This window comes from Lithobates pipiens, unplaced genomic scaffold (genome assembly GCF_037356315.1).
Source record: "Lithobates pipiens isolate NorthernLeopardFrog02 unplaced genomic scaffold, aLitPip1_a1.2 Scaffold_16, whole genome shotgun sequence".
Taxonomy (NCBI): Eukaryota; Metazoa; Chordata; class Amphibia; order Anura; family Ranidae; genus Lithobates; species Lithobates pipiens.
The window spans coordinates 345,968,960-345,986,638 of record NW_027507748.1 but is presented as its reverse complement, the minus strand read 5'-3'; the positions used below and the strand labels follow the sequence as shown (position 1 = coordinate 345,986,638).

General features: G+C 39.1%; 1 protein-coding gene across 1 annotated transcript in view; it reads left to right on the top strand.

Annotated features, from left to right (window-relative positions):
• Positions 1 to 253: 253 nt before the first annotated feature.
• The window catches only part of GJA9 (gap junction protein alpha 9), a 32,227-nt gene continuing 14,801 nt past the window's right edge, over positions 254 to 17,679 (top strand). The window contains exons 1-3 of the mRNA XM_077481826.1: positions 254 to 330; positions 2,464 to 2,517; positions 8,977 to 10,577. Of these exons, the coding sequence (XP_077337952.1) occupies positions 8,998 to 10,575 (1,578 nt within the window). The 5' untranslated portion in view covers positions 254 to 330; positions 2,464 to 2,517; positions 8,977 to 8,997 and the 3' untranslated portion in view covers positions 10,576 to 10,577. The remainder of the gene's footprint in view (positions 331 to 2,463; positions 2,518 to 8,976; positions 10,578 to 17,679) is intronic.

Below are 17,679 nucleotides of genomic sequence, written 5' to 3'. Positions count from 1 at the left end.
CAAAAAAAAGGCAAGAATGTATTAAACATGTCATAACTTTAGTAGTCATGCATTGAAATTTAAAAATAATAGATAGATCAACAAGTAAACAAGTATCCTAGCCTTTTTTCCAGAACAATACTGTGGCAAGCCTATGGAACAGAGTGGGTTAGCTAAACCATTTACATGTAGCTGGAAGCGATGTCAGGCTGCACACATTGATTTTTATATGCCGAGTATAAGTTCAACAGAGAACACTCAGTCTTCCTTCCCTTAACACAATAGTAGCTACACATCACAGCAGAAGACCTTCTCCATGGAGTCCTACCTGTGTCACAGTGAAACAAAAAGGTATGTCTACAAATGCTAGCTGAAACACTCTGTTTTATATATATTTCTATGTTTTATTGCTTAAAAAAAAACTATATGCAACTCTAGCTTCATAGTACATAAAAAAGCTATAACTATTTGCACAAGAGTAAACATTTTTTGATTGAAAATAATTTTTCGTTCAAATAATATCTAAGATGAAACAGCGCTAGACCATCATTCTCCAACAAAAAATATAAATAGAGTGACAAAGAACAGATATAAAAAATCGATGTAGTCTGAAGCCTGCTCTACATGCATTTTTGCTGTAGTATGTGGCCAGTGTTATGTCTTTAGATCAGGGACTGCTGGTGCCAAGTTATAATATTTGACTTCATCTTCAAGATACCTATAGTTATATTCCATGATGTTGATAACCTAGGCCATTAAAAACTTGTAGAAGTGGCACCCACAGGAAATATTTCATGAATCAAAAATGTTTTTATTTCTCTTTGTGTTATTTTTTTTATGATGCTGGTATTATTGCTGATGGTTCAACTGCATACAAGTGTATCTATCTCTCTTCTGTCCATTTGTATTCATCTATATGTACTTATCTATAAGCTGTCTATATACAGGGAATGCCATACAAATTTCAAACTGCTTTTCATTTGGCGTTGGTGAGCAGAAAATGTGTTACATCCGAACAACGCATATTTTGTGTTGATGCTCACAAAGATGATTAGACATTCATTTATTTTTTCTTTGTTTATTGATTTATTCAAAAATACTAACTCAACAATTATAAATTCTGAGCCATAAAAATTGTTCTTGCCACAAACTTATGAATAAATGATTATTATTAATGTTATTTTAAATGCATTGATATAAATGCTGCTCGTTGAAGGTTCACATAGATTACTTATTTCCATAATACAAAAAATTTAAACGACCTCTATTGTGAAACGTGTATTCTGATACTTGTATGTGGTTATTACTTACTGTATATTGATTTTATGAATTCTCTTTTAATTTTGCATGCTTTAATTTATATTTTTCTCTACATTTACATGCACATCAAAAAAAGAATGAAAGCATATCTAAACTGAAGAATACAAATGTAATATATTGCAGCTAGAAGTCCTTAGATGTGGAAGCTGTATTATTTTCTTTTTCTCAAGCTTTTCTCCTTTATTTTCCACTGGCGATCCTGCTAATAACACATTTCCTCAACTAGGTTGACAACGTTCCCTTACAGTACTGTATGTATGGAACATTATCTATGTACACTACACTATCTACAGAACACTATAGTTCACAGAGCTGATATCACTGATTGAAATTTGTACAGGAGGTTATAAAGCTCACTGGATTACTGGCAGGATCAACAGGTATTGTTTGTATGTATCAAACAGATAAACAAAATGTTTTAAATTGCATATTTAACAGGCAAAAAGAAAGCAAATAAGAGACGTTCATTGTTATGCCCTATACACACAGTCGGACATTCCGACCACAAAATCCGCCAGATTTTTTCCAATGAATTTTGGCCGAAACTTGTCTTGCATACACGCGGTCGCACAAAGTTGTCGGATAATCCGAACGTTCGCAACGAGGTGACCTACAAAACGTACGACGGGACTACGTAGAGGCCAGTAGCCATTAGCTTTCGTCTCCAAATTTTATCTGAGCATGCGTGGCACTTTGTGCGTCAGAATTCTCTACACATGATCAGAAAAAGTCAGATCAGATTTTGTTGTCAGAAAATTTTAGATCCAGCTCTCAAACTTTTTCTGGAAAAAGTCAGATAGAGGCCACACACGATCAGATTTTCCAACAACATAATCCGATCAGACTTTTTCCGTCGGAATTTCCGACCATGTGTACAGGGCATCAGAGGGTACATACACTTTCGACCACATGAATTAAAGGTAACTGTTTTGGCACACCAGTTAGTGTTATAGCTTGTCCTAACCCCAGACACTGTCACATGTGCTGGACATATAAGTCTTCATGTAAATGTGGTGATAATAAAGCTAAAGAGATGAAAAGAACAAAAAGGATTTATATAGTCATTACCACCATTACATGTATTAACCACATGCAAATGTCAGAACACAAGACTTTTTGTGGTAGTGGTCCTTTAACTCTTATCTTTATTTTTCTTTGTAATAGATCTATTGATGCCCTCCATGATCGTGGTGGCCAGTAACATGAAGTAAGATACAAGTAAGTTCTGATTAAAAAACAGCAATTCGACTGCCAATTTTAACCTCCCTGGCGGTACGATTATTTCGGATTTTAGGTGCTAAAAGCGGTACCATTATTTTGCATGAAAATTTGGCGTTTTATATTGTAGTCCTGCAATTCTTAGGAATAACTCTCTTAAATCTGTCCAAACCAGAGTCTAGCAGACATCCCGGGTATGATAAAGTTTGAAAAATTAAATCATAAATTATAATATAATAAATAATTATAAATAATTGTACCAAATAATAATATAACAATAATAAAAATTATTCAATAATGTAATCAAATCAAAAACACTGAAATTTGCTCAGTTGCAGAATTGTCACTGTCATTACTTTTCAGTATTTGATGACGGATCTCCCCACAAATCGCTATCGCTCAATTCTGCGAGTGATTCTAATTTATTATCACTGTTTTCTAGCTGGTCTAAAATCATTTTTGATGTACAGTGACAGTTTTGGTTGCTATGGGCAATCTCCAGTTTCCAGGCATAAAGAACAGTTTTTATTATATAAAACTGCATGCAGGACACTGGGCAGACCACTAGGGACAACGGGGATGTGAAATATTTACATACAGCAATGTAATCTGTAAGATTACATTATACTGTATGTTTACTGTTTGTTTCACTTTTTGAATTTGGCGCCGATCTCCGTGCCCGTGCGTCGCAACGCTCGCAGGGCACGGAGATCGGCGATGTAAAGCATCGAGCGAGACACGGCTCGCTCGTACAGCGGGGAGACAACGCTGGATCCGAGGGAGAAGGTAAGTAAACCTCCTCCTGGATCCAGCGATGCGGTCCCGAGTCTGACTCGGGGTTACCGCTTTTGGTATAAAAAATCCACCCCGAGTCAGACTCGGGAATACCGTTAGGGGGGTTAAAGCATGCCATGTAAGACAATACCTTTTTAGGAGTACTCCTAATCCATCTGTGTATTGATCTGGTTGTCCCTTTAGATTAGCACAATAGTAAGAATCCTGAAGCATATTGTTTTAAACGTTTATGAAGTTACATTATTTCCAAGTTCTGTTCTACAAATGATCTTATTTGATGAAAAACTCATAGAGATGGTATAAGCTACAACCAATAGATGCTTTTCAAAGCAGAACCCATCGATTTAAACTGTTAAAAAAAAAAAAGGCATGCCGGGAATGCTAACTGCACATTGGCTGTGCTCTCAGCCAAACTATCAAACCATCCAATGGCTGGTGTCATAACGAATCACATGTGCAGCACCATAGCAGTTGAAGATTAAACAGAGGCAAAGATGGCAGCTTCCTTGGCTGAAAACGATAGGGGAGTTTACTTCCACTTATTTAGTATTCCTAAGAATGTATTCATTGTTAGAATTTGTTTTCTATCTTGATACCAATATACTATACTAATACTAGACAGGCATAAGCAGTATAAACTTTTGTTGTATTCAACATATGTCTATAATTTTCTGCAGATTATAGCAGTATGTTAAATATTAATATTATTATTATTTAGGATTTATATTGCACCAACAGTCAGACATTACAGTTATTACAATACAATTCAATACAAGAGGAATCAGAAGGCCCAGCCTGTTAGAGCTTACAATCTAAGAGGGAGGGTCAGATAATGTAAAAGGTAATAACTGTGGAACTACAGAACAACATAAGATGGTACATTTTTCAGTGTTTGATGTATTCATAATACATTATTTACTTTAATTACTGAACTCATACATATAGGGAACTAGGAAAAGCCAGTCTACTACTCACTTTACAGTGCAGTGATTACAGTTGATATAATATGTTTCTGTAACATATATTATATATATATACACACACACACACACACAGTAGCTCATAAAAGTGAGTACACCTCTCACATTTTCGTAAATATTTTATTATATCTTTTCATGTGACAACACTGAAGAAATGACACTTTGCTACAGTAGTAAGTATACAGCTTGTATAAATTTGCTGTCCCTTCAAAATAACTTAACACACAGCCATCAATGTCTAAACCGCTGGCAACAAAAGTGAGTACACCCCTAAGTGAAACTGTCCAAATTGGGCCCAATTAGCCATTTTCCCTCATGTGACTCATTAGTATTGCAAGGTCTCAGGTGTGAATGGGGAGCAGGTGTTTTAAATTTGGGGTTATCGCTCTCACTCTCTCATACTGGTCACTGGAAGTTCAACATGGCACCTCATGGCAAAGAACTCTCTGAGAATCTGAAAAAAAAATAATTGTTGCTCTAAATAAAAATGGCCTAGGCCAGTGATAGTGAACCTTGGCAACCCAGATGTTTTGGAACTAAATTTCCCATGATGCTCAGCTACACTGCAGAGTGCATGAGCATCATGGGAAATGTTGTTCCAAAACATCTGGGGTGCCAAGGTTTGCCATCACTGGCCTAGGCTATAAGAAGATTGCCAAGACCCTGAAATTAAGCTGCAGCACGGTGGCCAAGACTATACAGCGGTTTAACAGGACAGGTTTCACGCCATGGCCGGCCAAAGAAGTTGAGTGCACGTGCGTCATATCGAGAGATCATCTTTGGGAAATAGATGTATGAGTGCTGCTAGCATTGCTGCAAACGTTGAAGTGGTGGGAGGTATGCCTGGCAGTGCTCAGACCATACGCCGCACACTGCATTAAATTGGTCTGCATATCTGTCATCCCAGAAGGAAGCCTGTTCTAAAGATGATTCACAAGAAAGCCCCCAAACCCCAAAAGTTGCTTAAGACAAGCAGATTAAGGACATGGATTACTGGAACCATGTCCTGCGGTCTGATGAGACCAAGATAAACTTATTTAGTTGGTGTCAAGCGTGTGTGGCGGCAACCAGGTAAGGAGTACAAAGACAAGTGTGTCTTGCCTACAGTCAAGCATGGTAGTGGGAGTGTCATTATCTGGGGCTGCATGAGTGCTGCTGGCACTGGGGAGCTATACACAAAATCTCACAAAAGTGAGTACATCCCTCACATTTTTGTAAATATTTTATTATATCTTTTCATGTAGCAACACTGAAGAAATGACACTTTGTTACAATGTAAAGTACTGAGTGTACAGCTTGTATAACAGTGTAAATTTGCTGTCCCCTCAAAATAACTCAACACATAGCCATTAATGTCTAAAACAATGGCAACAAAAGTGAGTATACCCCTAATGCCGCGTACACACCACCGGACTTTCCGGCAGACTAGGTCTGACGGTCTTCCCGATGGACTTTCGGCCGGAGTTCCGATGGACTTTCCGAACGAACAGACTTGGCCACACACGAACGGACTAAGTCCATTCGAAAGTCTGTTCGTTTTGAACGTGATGACGTAAACAGGACAAAACAAGGACGTTTAATAGTCAGTAGCCAATAGCTTCCCTTGCATTGTATTTGGTCTGTCGGACCAGCACACCAGCACACAGCCGAACGGTTTTTCCGATTTTAGTCCGTCAGAATTGAGTCCTTCGGATAGATTTGAAACATGTTCTATTTCTAAGTCCGTCTGATTTTTTTTTTTTCGAAAAACGTTCGGACTAGCCCACACACGATCGGATTGTCCAACCATTATTTTTCAGCACTGCCTTAACCCTCTTGGGCATGGAGCTCACCAGAGCTTCACAGGTTGTCACTGGAGTCCTCTTCCACTGCTCCATGATGACATCACGGAGCTGGTGGATGTTGGAGATGGAGACCTTGGTGGATGCTGGTGGAGACCTTGCACTCCGCCACCTTCTGTTTTGAGTATGCCCAAAGATGCTCAATAGGGCTTATGTCTGGAGACATGCTTGACCAGTCCATCACCTTTACCCTTAGCTTCACCTTTACCCTTAGCTTATTTAGCAAGGCAGTGGTCGTCTTGGAGGTGTGTTTGGGGTCCTTTGGGGAATACTGCCCTGCGGCCCAGTCTCCAAAGGGAGGGGATCATGCTTTTCTTCAGTATGTCACAGTATATGTTGGCATTCATGGTTCCCTCAATGAATTGTAGCTCCCCAGTGCCAGCAGCACTCATGCAGCCCCAGGCCATGACACTCCCACACACTTGTCTTTGTACTCCTCACCTGGTTGCAGCCCCACACGCTTGACACCATCTGAACCAAATAAATGTATTTTGGTCTCATCAGACCACAGGACATGGTTCTAGTAATCCCTGTCCTTAGTATGCTTGTCTTCAGCAAACTGCGGGCTTTCTTGTGCATCATCTTTAGAAGAGGCTTCCTTAGCCATGCAGACCAATTTGATGCAGTGTGTGGTATATGGTCTAAGCACTGACAGGCTGACCCCCCCACCCTTCAACCTCTGCAGCAATGCTGGCAGCACTCATACGTCTATTTCCAAAAGACAACCTCTGGATATGACACTGAGCACTCAACTTCTTTGGTCTTCTTCTGAGTGGAACCTGTCATGTTAAACTGCTGTATGAGCTGGTTGCAGCTCAGTTTCAGGGTCTGGTCAATCTTCTTATAGCCTAGGTCATCTTTATGTAGAGCAACAATTCTTTTTTTTAGATCCTCAGAGAGTTCTTTGTCATGAGATGCCATGTTGAACTTCCAGTGACCAGTATGAGAGAGTGAGAGAGATAAACCCAAGTTTAACACACCTGCTCCCCATTCACACCTGAGACCTTGTAACACTAAAGAGTCACATGACACCGGGGAGGGAAAATGGCTACTTGTACCCAATTTGGACATTTTCATTTAGGGGTGTACTCACTTTTGTTGCCAGTGGTTTAGACATTGATGGCTGTGTGTTAAGTTATTTTGAGGGGACAGCAAATTTACACTGTTATACAAGCTGTACACTTACTACTGTACATTGTAGCAAAGTGTAATTTCTTCAGTGTTGTCACATGAAAAGATATAATAAAATGATTACAAAAATGTGAGGGGTGTAATATATATATATATATATATATATATATATATATATATATATATATATACACACATACACACATACACACACTTATCTAATAGTTAGAAGGAGAAGCTTACCGAAGTGTACTGATACCCAGGATATCAACCTCCCCCATAATCTATTGTTAATAAATTTGTTAATACAAATAAAAACTTTAGTTAGAAGCCACCCAGCTTAAAGCAAACTGGTTTGTAATTTTAAATATCTTAAGGTAAAAGTCATAGCTAAGAAAAGAAACTACAAGCTGCCTGCTTTTAACTTTGTTTAGCCCAAAAAAAAATCTCTATGTGCCTCTCTGAAACTTTTTTTACTTTACCAGGGGCCTCACTTCTTTAAATTTAAGGCTAAAATAGTCGGTAATATGCAACTTCATTACTATTATGCCACCTTCAGGGCTACTGATATCAGCCACATTGTAGTGACAACTCTCTGTTAATGCAATACCCCACCTGGCAGAATAATATCTATGGCCACTGTTAAAATGCCAGTCTTCAGGTAACATGGAACTACTCTGACTATTAGTACTGGGATCATTATTTTGACACATAGACCCCACTATGGCCTGGGTTCCTTTTCCTTTATTACAGCCCTCTCCTGGCAACTTGGCATGCCCTTAGCAACACATTTGACCCTGGTGACTTGGTATTTTTCTGACAGTATTGCACAATCCTCTGTGCTGGATTCAAAATGGCTCTCTGTCACTATGAACATGTGATTGTACATTGTTAAGAGTAGTCTAGCACAGTGTGAGGCTGGCCATACATTATACAATTTTCTTACAGTATATAACTTTCCATTAGATTTGCCAAAACCTTATAATGTGAGGTCACACCTTAACACTTTCAATTTTGTATGCAGTCAGGCAGGCCTTTGTACTACATAGTTGAAGATAAATCTAAAGAAAATTGTATAATGTATGGCCAGCTTAAGTAATATAGCGGAGAGTAGATACTCACAGCCCAAACATCCAGTTCTCACTACAATTAATTATACTATGTATTATATCAGTGCACAGTTTAGCTGCAAAAGTATATCTGCTTGTGCTCTTTTTACCATTTGAGGCATCTCCTACCCTATGGCATAATTAATTATGTTTAAAGAATATGTCAAGGGGACTCCATACTAAATTTTACACACAGCACCTTGTAGCCTAAGGACAGCTATCTATGAAACCCCACAGGGCCACCCTGACTCAACAACTCACTCTGTAGGCTGACTGTAAGTATAAATCATTTAAATGTTTTTCTCCAATTTCCATCATTTGGTGCCATTCAGCCAACCATGAAATGGTGAAGAAAGGGTGCAGTCCTGGCTCATTATATGTTAAAGCTTAGATAAATGTGTTTTCTCTCAGAAGCTGTGTTTATGAATTAGGCTTTTGAGAATGAATTACATTGTGCTGCTGTAAACATGGAATTACCTTGATGATCTCAAATTATAAGTGGGTAGAATGAATTCATAGAATGCAGCCTTGTACCAATGTCCAGTTTACATTAACAAATTGCATCGTGAAGTAACAGTTCTTCTGTTCCTCTGATTTATTTAGTGTTGAGATGGTGGACTAAAAATGGGAGACTGGAATTTCCTTGGGGTAATCCTGGAGGAAGTCCACATTCACTCTACCATAGTTGGCAAGATCTGGCTTACTATCCTGTTTATATTTCGAATGCTGGTCTTGGGTGTAGCAGCTGAAGAAGTCTGGAATGATGAGCAGTCACAATTTGTATGCAACACAGAGCAACCTGGATGCAAAAATGTCTGTTATGATCAAGCATTTCCTATATCTTTGATTAGATATTGGGTCCTACAAGTCATTTTTGTATCTTCACCTTCATTAGTCTACATGGGCCATGCAATTTACAGACTTCGAGTTCTTGAAAAGGAAAGGCACAAGAAGAAAGCACAGCTGAAAGGGGAGCTTGAAGGAGTTGAGTATGAGTTGACCGAGGATCGTAAGAGACTAGAGCGTGAACTCCGGCAGTTGGAGCAAAGAAAACTCAACAAGGCTCCTCTTCGTGGGTCTCTACTCTGTACCTATGTTATACATATATTCACTCGATCTGCTGTTGAGGTTGGCTTTATGGTTGGTCAGCATTTACTTTACGGTGTTCAGTTAAATCCACTTTACAAATGCGAGAGGGACCCTTGCCCTAATGTGGTTGACTGCTTTGTATCAAGACCCACAGAAAAGACAGTATTTATGCTATTTATGCAAAGCATTGCAGGTGTTTCTCTTTTTCTTAATATTCTGGAAATAGGACATCTGGGCGTGAAAAAGATCAGGAAAGGATGTTTAGTAAGATATAAATTTAAAGATGAATTTGATGATTTTTATGTAATGAAATCTAAGAAGCACTCTACAATAACCCATGCAGGCATTGGGACATCTTCTAGTCCACACAAGACTCTTCCTTCAGCTCCTAGTAACTACACATTGTTAATGGATAAACCAAATGATCCATCTGTATATCCAATATTGAATCCTCCTTGTGGATTTCATCCTATAGTAGATATGCGTACAGAAAACAATAATACCTGTATCCTTGATGAACAAGAAACCAAATCGGCTAATGAAATCAACCCTGCAAACATGACAGACAGCCACTTCCACAATAGCAGCTCCAACAATAATGAAAAGTTCACCAAAACGTATATTTCTGATAACAAAACTCCAAAAAGTCAACCACAAAGGAAAAGTGGATGTATAATAAGTAGTCGATACAGTGTTGAAAGTGTACCAGGTATTCCAATGGGAACAATGACTGAAATACCTTCTGAGGACACTATGGATTGCTCTGTAAAAAATATTATTTGTTCTTCAACTAGTAATGCAGTCCGTAAGACCAGGAGAATTAGTGCCCCTTGGCACAATTCTAGGATGGGTGACAGAAGTGGTTTTGTTCAAGATTCTGTATGCAGCAGCAGGGGACGCTACAGCTTCAGTGCAAATCGATCATGGGCACTCTCCAAGTCTGACTTAAAACGCATTAGTCGGCCAGCTACACCAGAAGCCCTAGGGGAGCAGAGTCCAGAATATAAGCAGGATAAGGAGTGTGATGGCTCCGTGACCTTCTCCCCATCTCGACGGATGTCACTGGCAAGTAACGCCAGTAGCCGGCGTGTCCCCACCGATCTGCAGATCTAACAGTTAGTTGCTTTACCTACACATTACACTAACATCTAGATTATTTATGTTAGGCAGAGTTAGCTGACACTATACAGATTGATTATCTTAGTATAAGAGTAACCTTTGTATTCTTTTATAAACTACTCAAAAAATGTAACACTTTAGGATTTTATTTTTTTCAATAATGCATGATTATCACCACAAAGAATAATACACCAATGGACAATTTATGCATTCCTCCATATATTGCATACAGAGAATGCTTAAATGGGGGCAAAAAAATTTGCTTAAAGGGTAACTCCACTTTCGTGGGGAAAAAAATAGCAAATAAAGAAAAAATAATATAGCGTATACAATTGCGACACAAGTCATATTGTAATTGAATATTAAAAATGACCTTTCCTTTTTAATCTGCAGCCACTGTAATCTTCTGAGAGTGCATTGCAATATGGCTACCTGGAGTTGTTCTGTACACAGAATGTGTACTGACCACCCCTAGAAACATAATATCCTGCTTGTGTGATTGGCTCACCAATTTTCCCAGAAGTCTGCCTAAGATACAAATCAGATATCGGGCACCCCCTGCAACAAAAATGTCATTTTTGGTGAGAAAGTCCCAGTAGGAGCACATCTTAAGAGATGCAGGCCCAGAAGATTTCCTGATTAGAGCCCTGCAGGTGCACACCTGATAGATAATTATGAAACCACTCCCATTAGACCCACTCATCGCTGAAGCACAGAGGAGCATGCAGGGATTACTTCAGAATAACAAAAGGTAGTAATCTGCAACAAAGGTTGTTATAATCCTTGTACTGTACATAGATCACTCAGAGGAGAATGTTTTTGTCTCAACAAAAGTGGAGTTACTCTTTAACAGATTTATGTTTAACTTAACATAATGAAACTTTCATGTATTTTAACAATATCATATCATATAGCTACTATAGGGTTTACACAGCATAAATCATTCCTGGACTCAAAAGTGGACAGTAGTGTATTTTTTAGTACACTATTCACTCTTGCACTCACAGTATATGATACTACTGCACTAGTAGAACTAATCCCATCTCCAATCTACTGAATATTTAACGATATTTATGAGGACCTAGTCTCTGATGATTAGCAGTGCATCACTGGGCTTTCCTCACTCTTGATGATCTGACCTACTGATGCATTTCTGTAACCCCAATGAACTTTCTATTTACTGTTTGGTTCCTATTTAATAGTAGAGGTGGCACAGCTAGTATGTCTTCACTGGCTGGGTGAGATTTCTGCATGGGCCAGACAGGCCATGACCAACAATGCCAGCAGCAACAGCACCTCTCACGTCCAGTAACACACTGTTGTATATGATAAATTATATTGGACTTCAACCTTGCCTATCATTCCCTACTGGCTAGGTCCTCCTTGTTGGTGCCCCTTGTGTATTTTTTTTTTGACCAAAAGCTTGGTAGTGGTACACCCAGAACCAAATGGGTTGGGTGACAGTATGTCCTATTTTTAGGGCTTTGATTGTATATGCATAAACACAATGTGAAGTACTGCCTCTTTCAGCCTCTCCAAAATAAGTAAGCATAGGAGAAGAGCAAAGAAACAGGAAGTATTGCTTTACCAATTCCTATTATGGACAATACAGGGGTGGACTGACAACTCATGGGGACCCCGGGCAATAGGAGATTATGGGGCCCCCAGCAATCAGAGATTATGGGGCCCCCAGCAATCAGAGATTATGGGGCCACACAGTATACACACACACGGTATACAATCACACAGTATACACATACATGTACACACAGTATTCACAGACATGTATATATTGGCTGAGAAGGTACTGGAGAGGTGAGGCAGCTATAATCTCAGGATTTTTAGACCAAAAGGATATCGGTAAGGGACATTTCAGAAACAGATGTAAAAAAAAACACAGATTTTTACATACTGTCCCTGGTTTTACTGAGGCTGGCAAACCTGATGGGGCCCCCTAGTGGCCCGAGGCCCTGGGGCAGTGCCCGAGTGGCCGAATAGTCAGTCCACCCCTGGGGCAATACCACTTCTTTTGGTAGCTTTGAGGTGGGAAGTGTGTGGTTTCTTTTGAAACCCATTCTTTCAAGAAGATTTCCCTTCAAAGAGTTGAATGCACTTGGTTTATGTATTCTATTATTGTTGTGAACTGTGGGACATGCAATACAGTATACATGCAATTATGTAGATTGTTTCCTTTTATTTGTAGGGTTAGTAATGACGTACATGATGATTTACTTCATGTACTTTCAACTTAATACAATGAAAATCATCCTTGGAAGAGCCCTATTCGACATACTACTTGACTTCACAGTTTTGCACACTATTGTGAAAAACACCCCTTTCATTATTCTGCTCAGAATCAGTACATCATTACAACACATTATAAAACTGTTTTTACATATTACCATCTTTAAAACAAAGTGGAAGTATCCTTGCTTGATATTTAAAATTTGACATTTATGCTGTTTATTGTTCAATGTAGATTGTTTAAACATCCTAATTATATGAGATGAGGAAGGTATAGGAACTACCACCGTGGTGGATGAGTGGGGCTTAGACCAGAAGTCAGGGAACATGTTAATGATTGTTAATCTAACTCAGAGAGGCACACATCTAGCATACAAAGTAAAACCAGGAACAGGGTCTGTTCTTATATAGATTTTAGTTTTAAAAGTTTACATTTATTTCAGGTTCACTTTAAAGTGTAATATACAATTGTTTTTGTTTTATGATGATGATTTTTCTGGAGGATACCCAAAACTTTACACATTATTAGCCGATTTATTAAAAATAACTTTAAAGTGAACCATGACCCCAATTTACAATGTATGCAATAATATAACAAATACAGTATGAGAAAGTAATAAAGATGTTTGGTATTTTTACACTGGGACTGTGTCAGATAGATGGGAACAGGTTTCGGCTTAAGGGTGAAGACAAAGGACATAAAGGGGTTGATTTACTAAAATTGGATAGTGCAAAATCTGGTGCAGTTTTGCAGCCTAGTGCACATGGGCTGAATGTCAAGCGGCATTAGCTGGTTCAATAGAAACCAGGCGACATTCGGCCCATCTGTAATACAGTCGGTCCGACAGAAGAAAACCATTTGGCTGGCTTCTGTCAAAGGGGCATGACAGAAAATGGTCTGCCTATAGGCTCTTGATAAGCACCCTCAGCCAATGGCTGAGAGTGCTGACTGGAGTATTTTGGTGAGGAGCATTCCCATCAGAACACAATAGAACAGCAGGGGAGATCACTGTACTAAGGTTGCATAATTAGTACATCGGCTCCTCCTAAGCTGTTCAGTTTTTTTTTCGTTCAGCCCTGAATAAAAAAAAAAACTACTAGTGTGTACTAGGCTATAGAAACCAATCACCTTGTTCAATTAAGCTTTGACAAAAAAAAAAACCTGGAAGCTAATTGGCTACCATGCTCACCTGCAGCAGATTTTGCACTCTCCAGTTTTAGTAAATCAATTCCAAATGATCAAAGGCATTTCTAGGAATATTGATTTTGAATGCCCAGAATATATTATGGTGGGAGAGGGGGTGTGGAAGAAAAATGAGTGTGTGAAAATCTAAAGAGGGAGTGAGAAGGTAGAGAAGGTAAGAAGAGAGAAAAGAATACTACAATTAGTCTGTTTACTGAGTGGGGAATCTTGGGTGTTGTCTGATCAGATAATGTAGGTTGTGGGAGTTTATGTAAGCAATCCACAGTGTCTACATTCTGGTGAAGTGAAATGCATCATTGTCAGTAACTATTATTTGTTCCATTCTCATTATGTAATTTACTACCACCACCACCCACTCACTACATCAAAGTATAACTAAAGGCAAACTTTTTTTTCTAGTTTTTGGATAGAGTGGAGAGGGATTGGAACCCTTGTTTTTATTGCTTTTGCTGTTAAAAGAAAATCCCACATTTTGGGTTGTCCCCAGAAAAAGGGTCATGCAAGGAATTCCCTTTATTTGCAGAGATTTCCCATCACTTCCTGTTTAGCTATGGTACAGGAAGTGAAGGTAAATCTCCACAATGGGCCTCAGTTAGCGGGAAAAAAAATCTGATAGGGGTTATAACCCTCCCTTGCTCTATTCAAAATAAAAAAAAAAGTTTTGCCTATAGTTTTACTTTAAGTGACCCAGTGGATACTTTTAATATTGACCAATTACATTGCTTTGGTCAATCTAAAAGGTTAATAAACCTCAAACCTGAATATTTAAGAAAGTAAAAGTGTGGTTTTGGTTTTCTTAGGAGAATATGTGTGTGCAATTATTGGTCAACTATTAAGCCTCGTACACAAGATTGGATTTTCCGACGGGAATTGTGTGATGACAGGCTGTTGGCGGAAAATCTGACCATTTGTACGCTCCATCAGACAATTGTTGTCCAACTTTCCATGGACAAATGTTGGATAGCAGGTTTATTTAACATTTGTGATGCGACAAATTATGAAATCTCGCAATGCAGCACACATTCCCTTCTTTTTTATTGGGGTAATAATGAAGTTGCTTTGCTGGTGATACTGATGAAGTTCTGGAGCTTTTATTTTCTAGTGATATCAAGAATAATATTATTATGCTTGTTTTTTTATTTATTTTTTGGGCAAATTACTACAACACTATTATGTTGGTGTCCCTTGTCAATTTTACATTGTATTTTTTTAAATGTAACTGCCTACTCTCAAACTGTCATTTGAAGTAAAACACATAGCCAAGTATTATTTTGCTCAAATTTTTTTTATTGTGCATTAAAAAAAAAAAAATTAGACATGCTATCTGCCAATAGAACTTAATCAAAAAGTGCATTCTATGCATCCAAAAATATAGAAAATATACCAAATCAAATCATTATTCAACCAAAAAATAAAATAAAAGCCTCATGCATGTGTCCTGCTTCTTAATATAGGGGGTAAACAATGCCAAGAGTTGGTGAAAGCAGGGGTCCGACATCCAGAGATAATTCTGAAAATCATAAGGATTATTCTCCTGGAGCTCCCGCAGCAATGGTAAATGACATAGTTTTTCACGATTAATAAAGCAACCAATTTTTGGTCCAAGAAATCCTCCTCCTGTTCCTGGACTGGACTTGGATCAAAGCAATAACTCTGAGGCCAATAATAAATAACACGTTATCTCCTCTGATTCTACAACATGGCTGGTTGATGAACAGCCGTTCAGAAACGAACTGAAAAGCATGAAATGAAAAGCGCAAATCAACACTCACCAAACTTCTACTAACATGAAATTAGCTGAAGGAGCCCAAAGGGTGGCGCATTACAATTGAACTTCCTCTGTATCTGCTCGTAGTACGCCACTAGGTTCAGGTTTGTTGGCTGACAATTGTGTGCCGTTTGTATGCAAGACAAGTTTGGGGCTAACACCCTTCGGACAAAAGTCAGAGGTTTTGTATGCGGAAAATCTGATCGCGTGTACGAAGCTTTAGTGTGCAAAAGTATTATGCAACTAAATGAAAAACAAAATTTTTTCCATGTCACTTGTTTATTTTCATCTGTTAGACCCCTTTCACACTGGGGCAAGGGAGGAGTCAACAGTAAAATGGAGCTATTTTTAGCGCCACTTTACCGTCATTTTAGCTGCGCTATTTGGCCACTAGCGGGACGGTTTTAACCCCCTCTAGCATCCGAAAAAGGGTTAAAACTGCCTGCAAAGCATCGCTGCAGCAACGCTATGCCAGCGGTATAGCCACGCTGCCCCATTGATTTCAATGGGCAGGAGTGGTGAAGGAGCAGTGTATACACCGCTCTTTCACCACTCCAAAGGTGCCGATAGCAGGACTTTTTTTGGCGTCCTGCCAGCGCACCGCTCCAGTGTGAAAGCCCTTGGGGCTTTCACATTGGAGAGACAGCAGTGGCTGTTTCAGGGCGTTTTGCAGGCCCTATTTTTAGCGCTGTAGCGCCTGCAAAGCACTCCAGTGGGAAAGGGGCCTTAAAGTGAGACTAATAAACAACTCAAAATTTACAAATAAACATTTCTGACATTTAGAAAAAAAAATGATTAGTGACTAATATAGCCACCCTTCTTTTCAATAACAGTCATTAGTCTTCCATTCATGGAGTCTGTCAGTTTCTTGATCTGTTGGCAATCAACTTTTTGTGAAGCAGCAACCACAGTCTCCCAGACACTGTTCAGAGAGGTGTACTGTTTCTTTTTAACATAAATCTCCCGTTTAAGAAGGGCTCACAAGTTCTCAATAGGGTTTAGGTCAGGTAAGGAAGGGAGCCATGTCATTATTCTTTGCTCTTTAAGGCCTTTATTGACTAGCCACGCAATGGAGTACTTCGATGCATGAGATGGAGTATTGTCCTGCAAAAATATAATGGTCTTCTTGATCGATGCAGATTTTTTCCTGTACCACTGCTTGAAGAAAGTGTCTTCTAAAAATTGGCAGCAAGGTTGGCAGTTGATTTTGAGTCCATCTTCAACCCAAAAAAAGTCCAACTAGCTGATCTTTAATAATACCAGCCCATATCAGTACCCCACCTCCACTTTGCTGGCGTCTGAGTGGAGCTCTGTGCCCGTTACTGATCCAGCCACAGGCCCATCCATCTGGTCCATCAAGAGTCACTCTCATCTCATCAGCCCATAAAACCTTTGAAAAATCTGTCTTCAGATATTTCTTGGCCTAGTCTTGACGTTTCAATTTATGTGTCTTGCTCAGAGGTGGTTGGGTTTCAGCCTTCTTTACCTTGGCCATGTCTCTGAGCACTGAACACCTTGTACTTCTGGGGTTGCAGTTCTGGAATAAGACAGCACTGGGGGATAATGGGTTCATGGTAGCTTCATGTTTGATTCTTCTCGTTTCTTGCGACCCTGTTGACTATTTGCAACCAAACGTTTGATGGTTCTGTGATCGCGCCCCAGCATCTTAGCAATTTCAAGAGTGCTACATCCCTCTGAAAGACTACAATTTTTGACTTTTCAGAGTCAGTTAAATCTCTTTTTTGGCGCATTTTGCCTGAGGAAAAGAAGCTGCCTAATAATTATGCATACCATGATATGGGGTGTTGATCTCCTTAGGCCGCACCCTCCCTCACACAAATAAACATCACCAAATATGCATAAATCCAATAAGCATAAATCC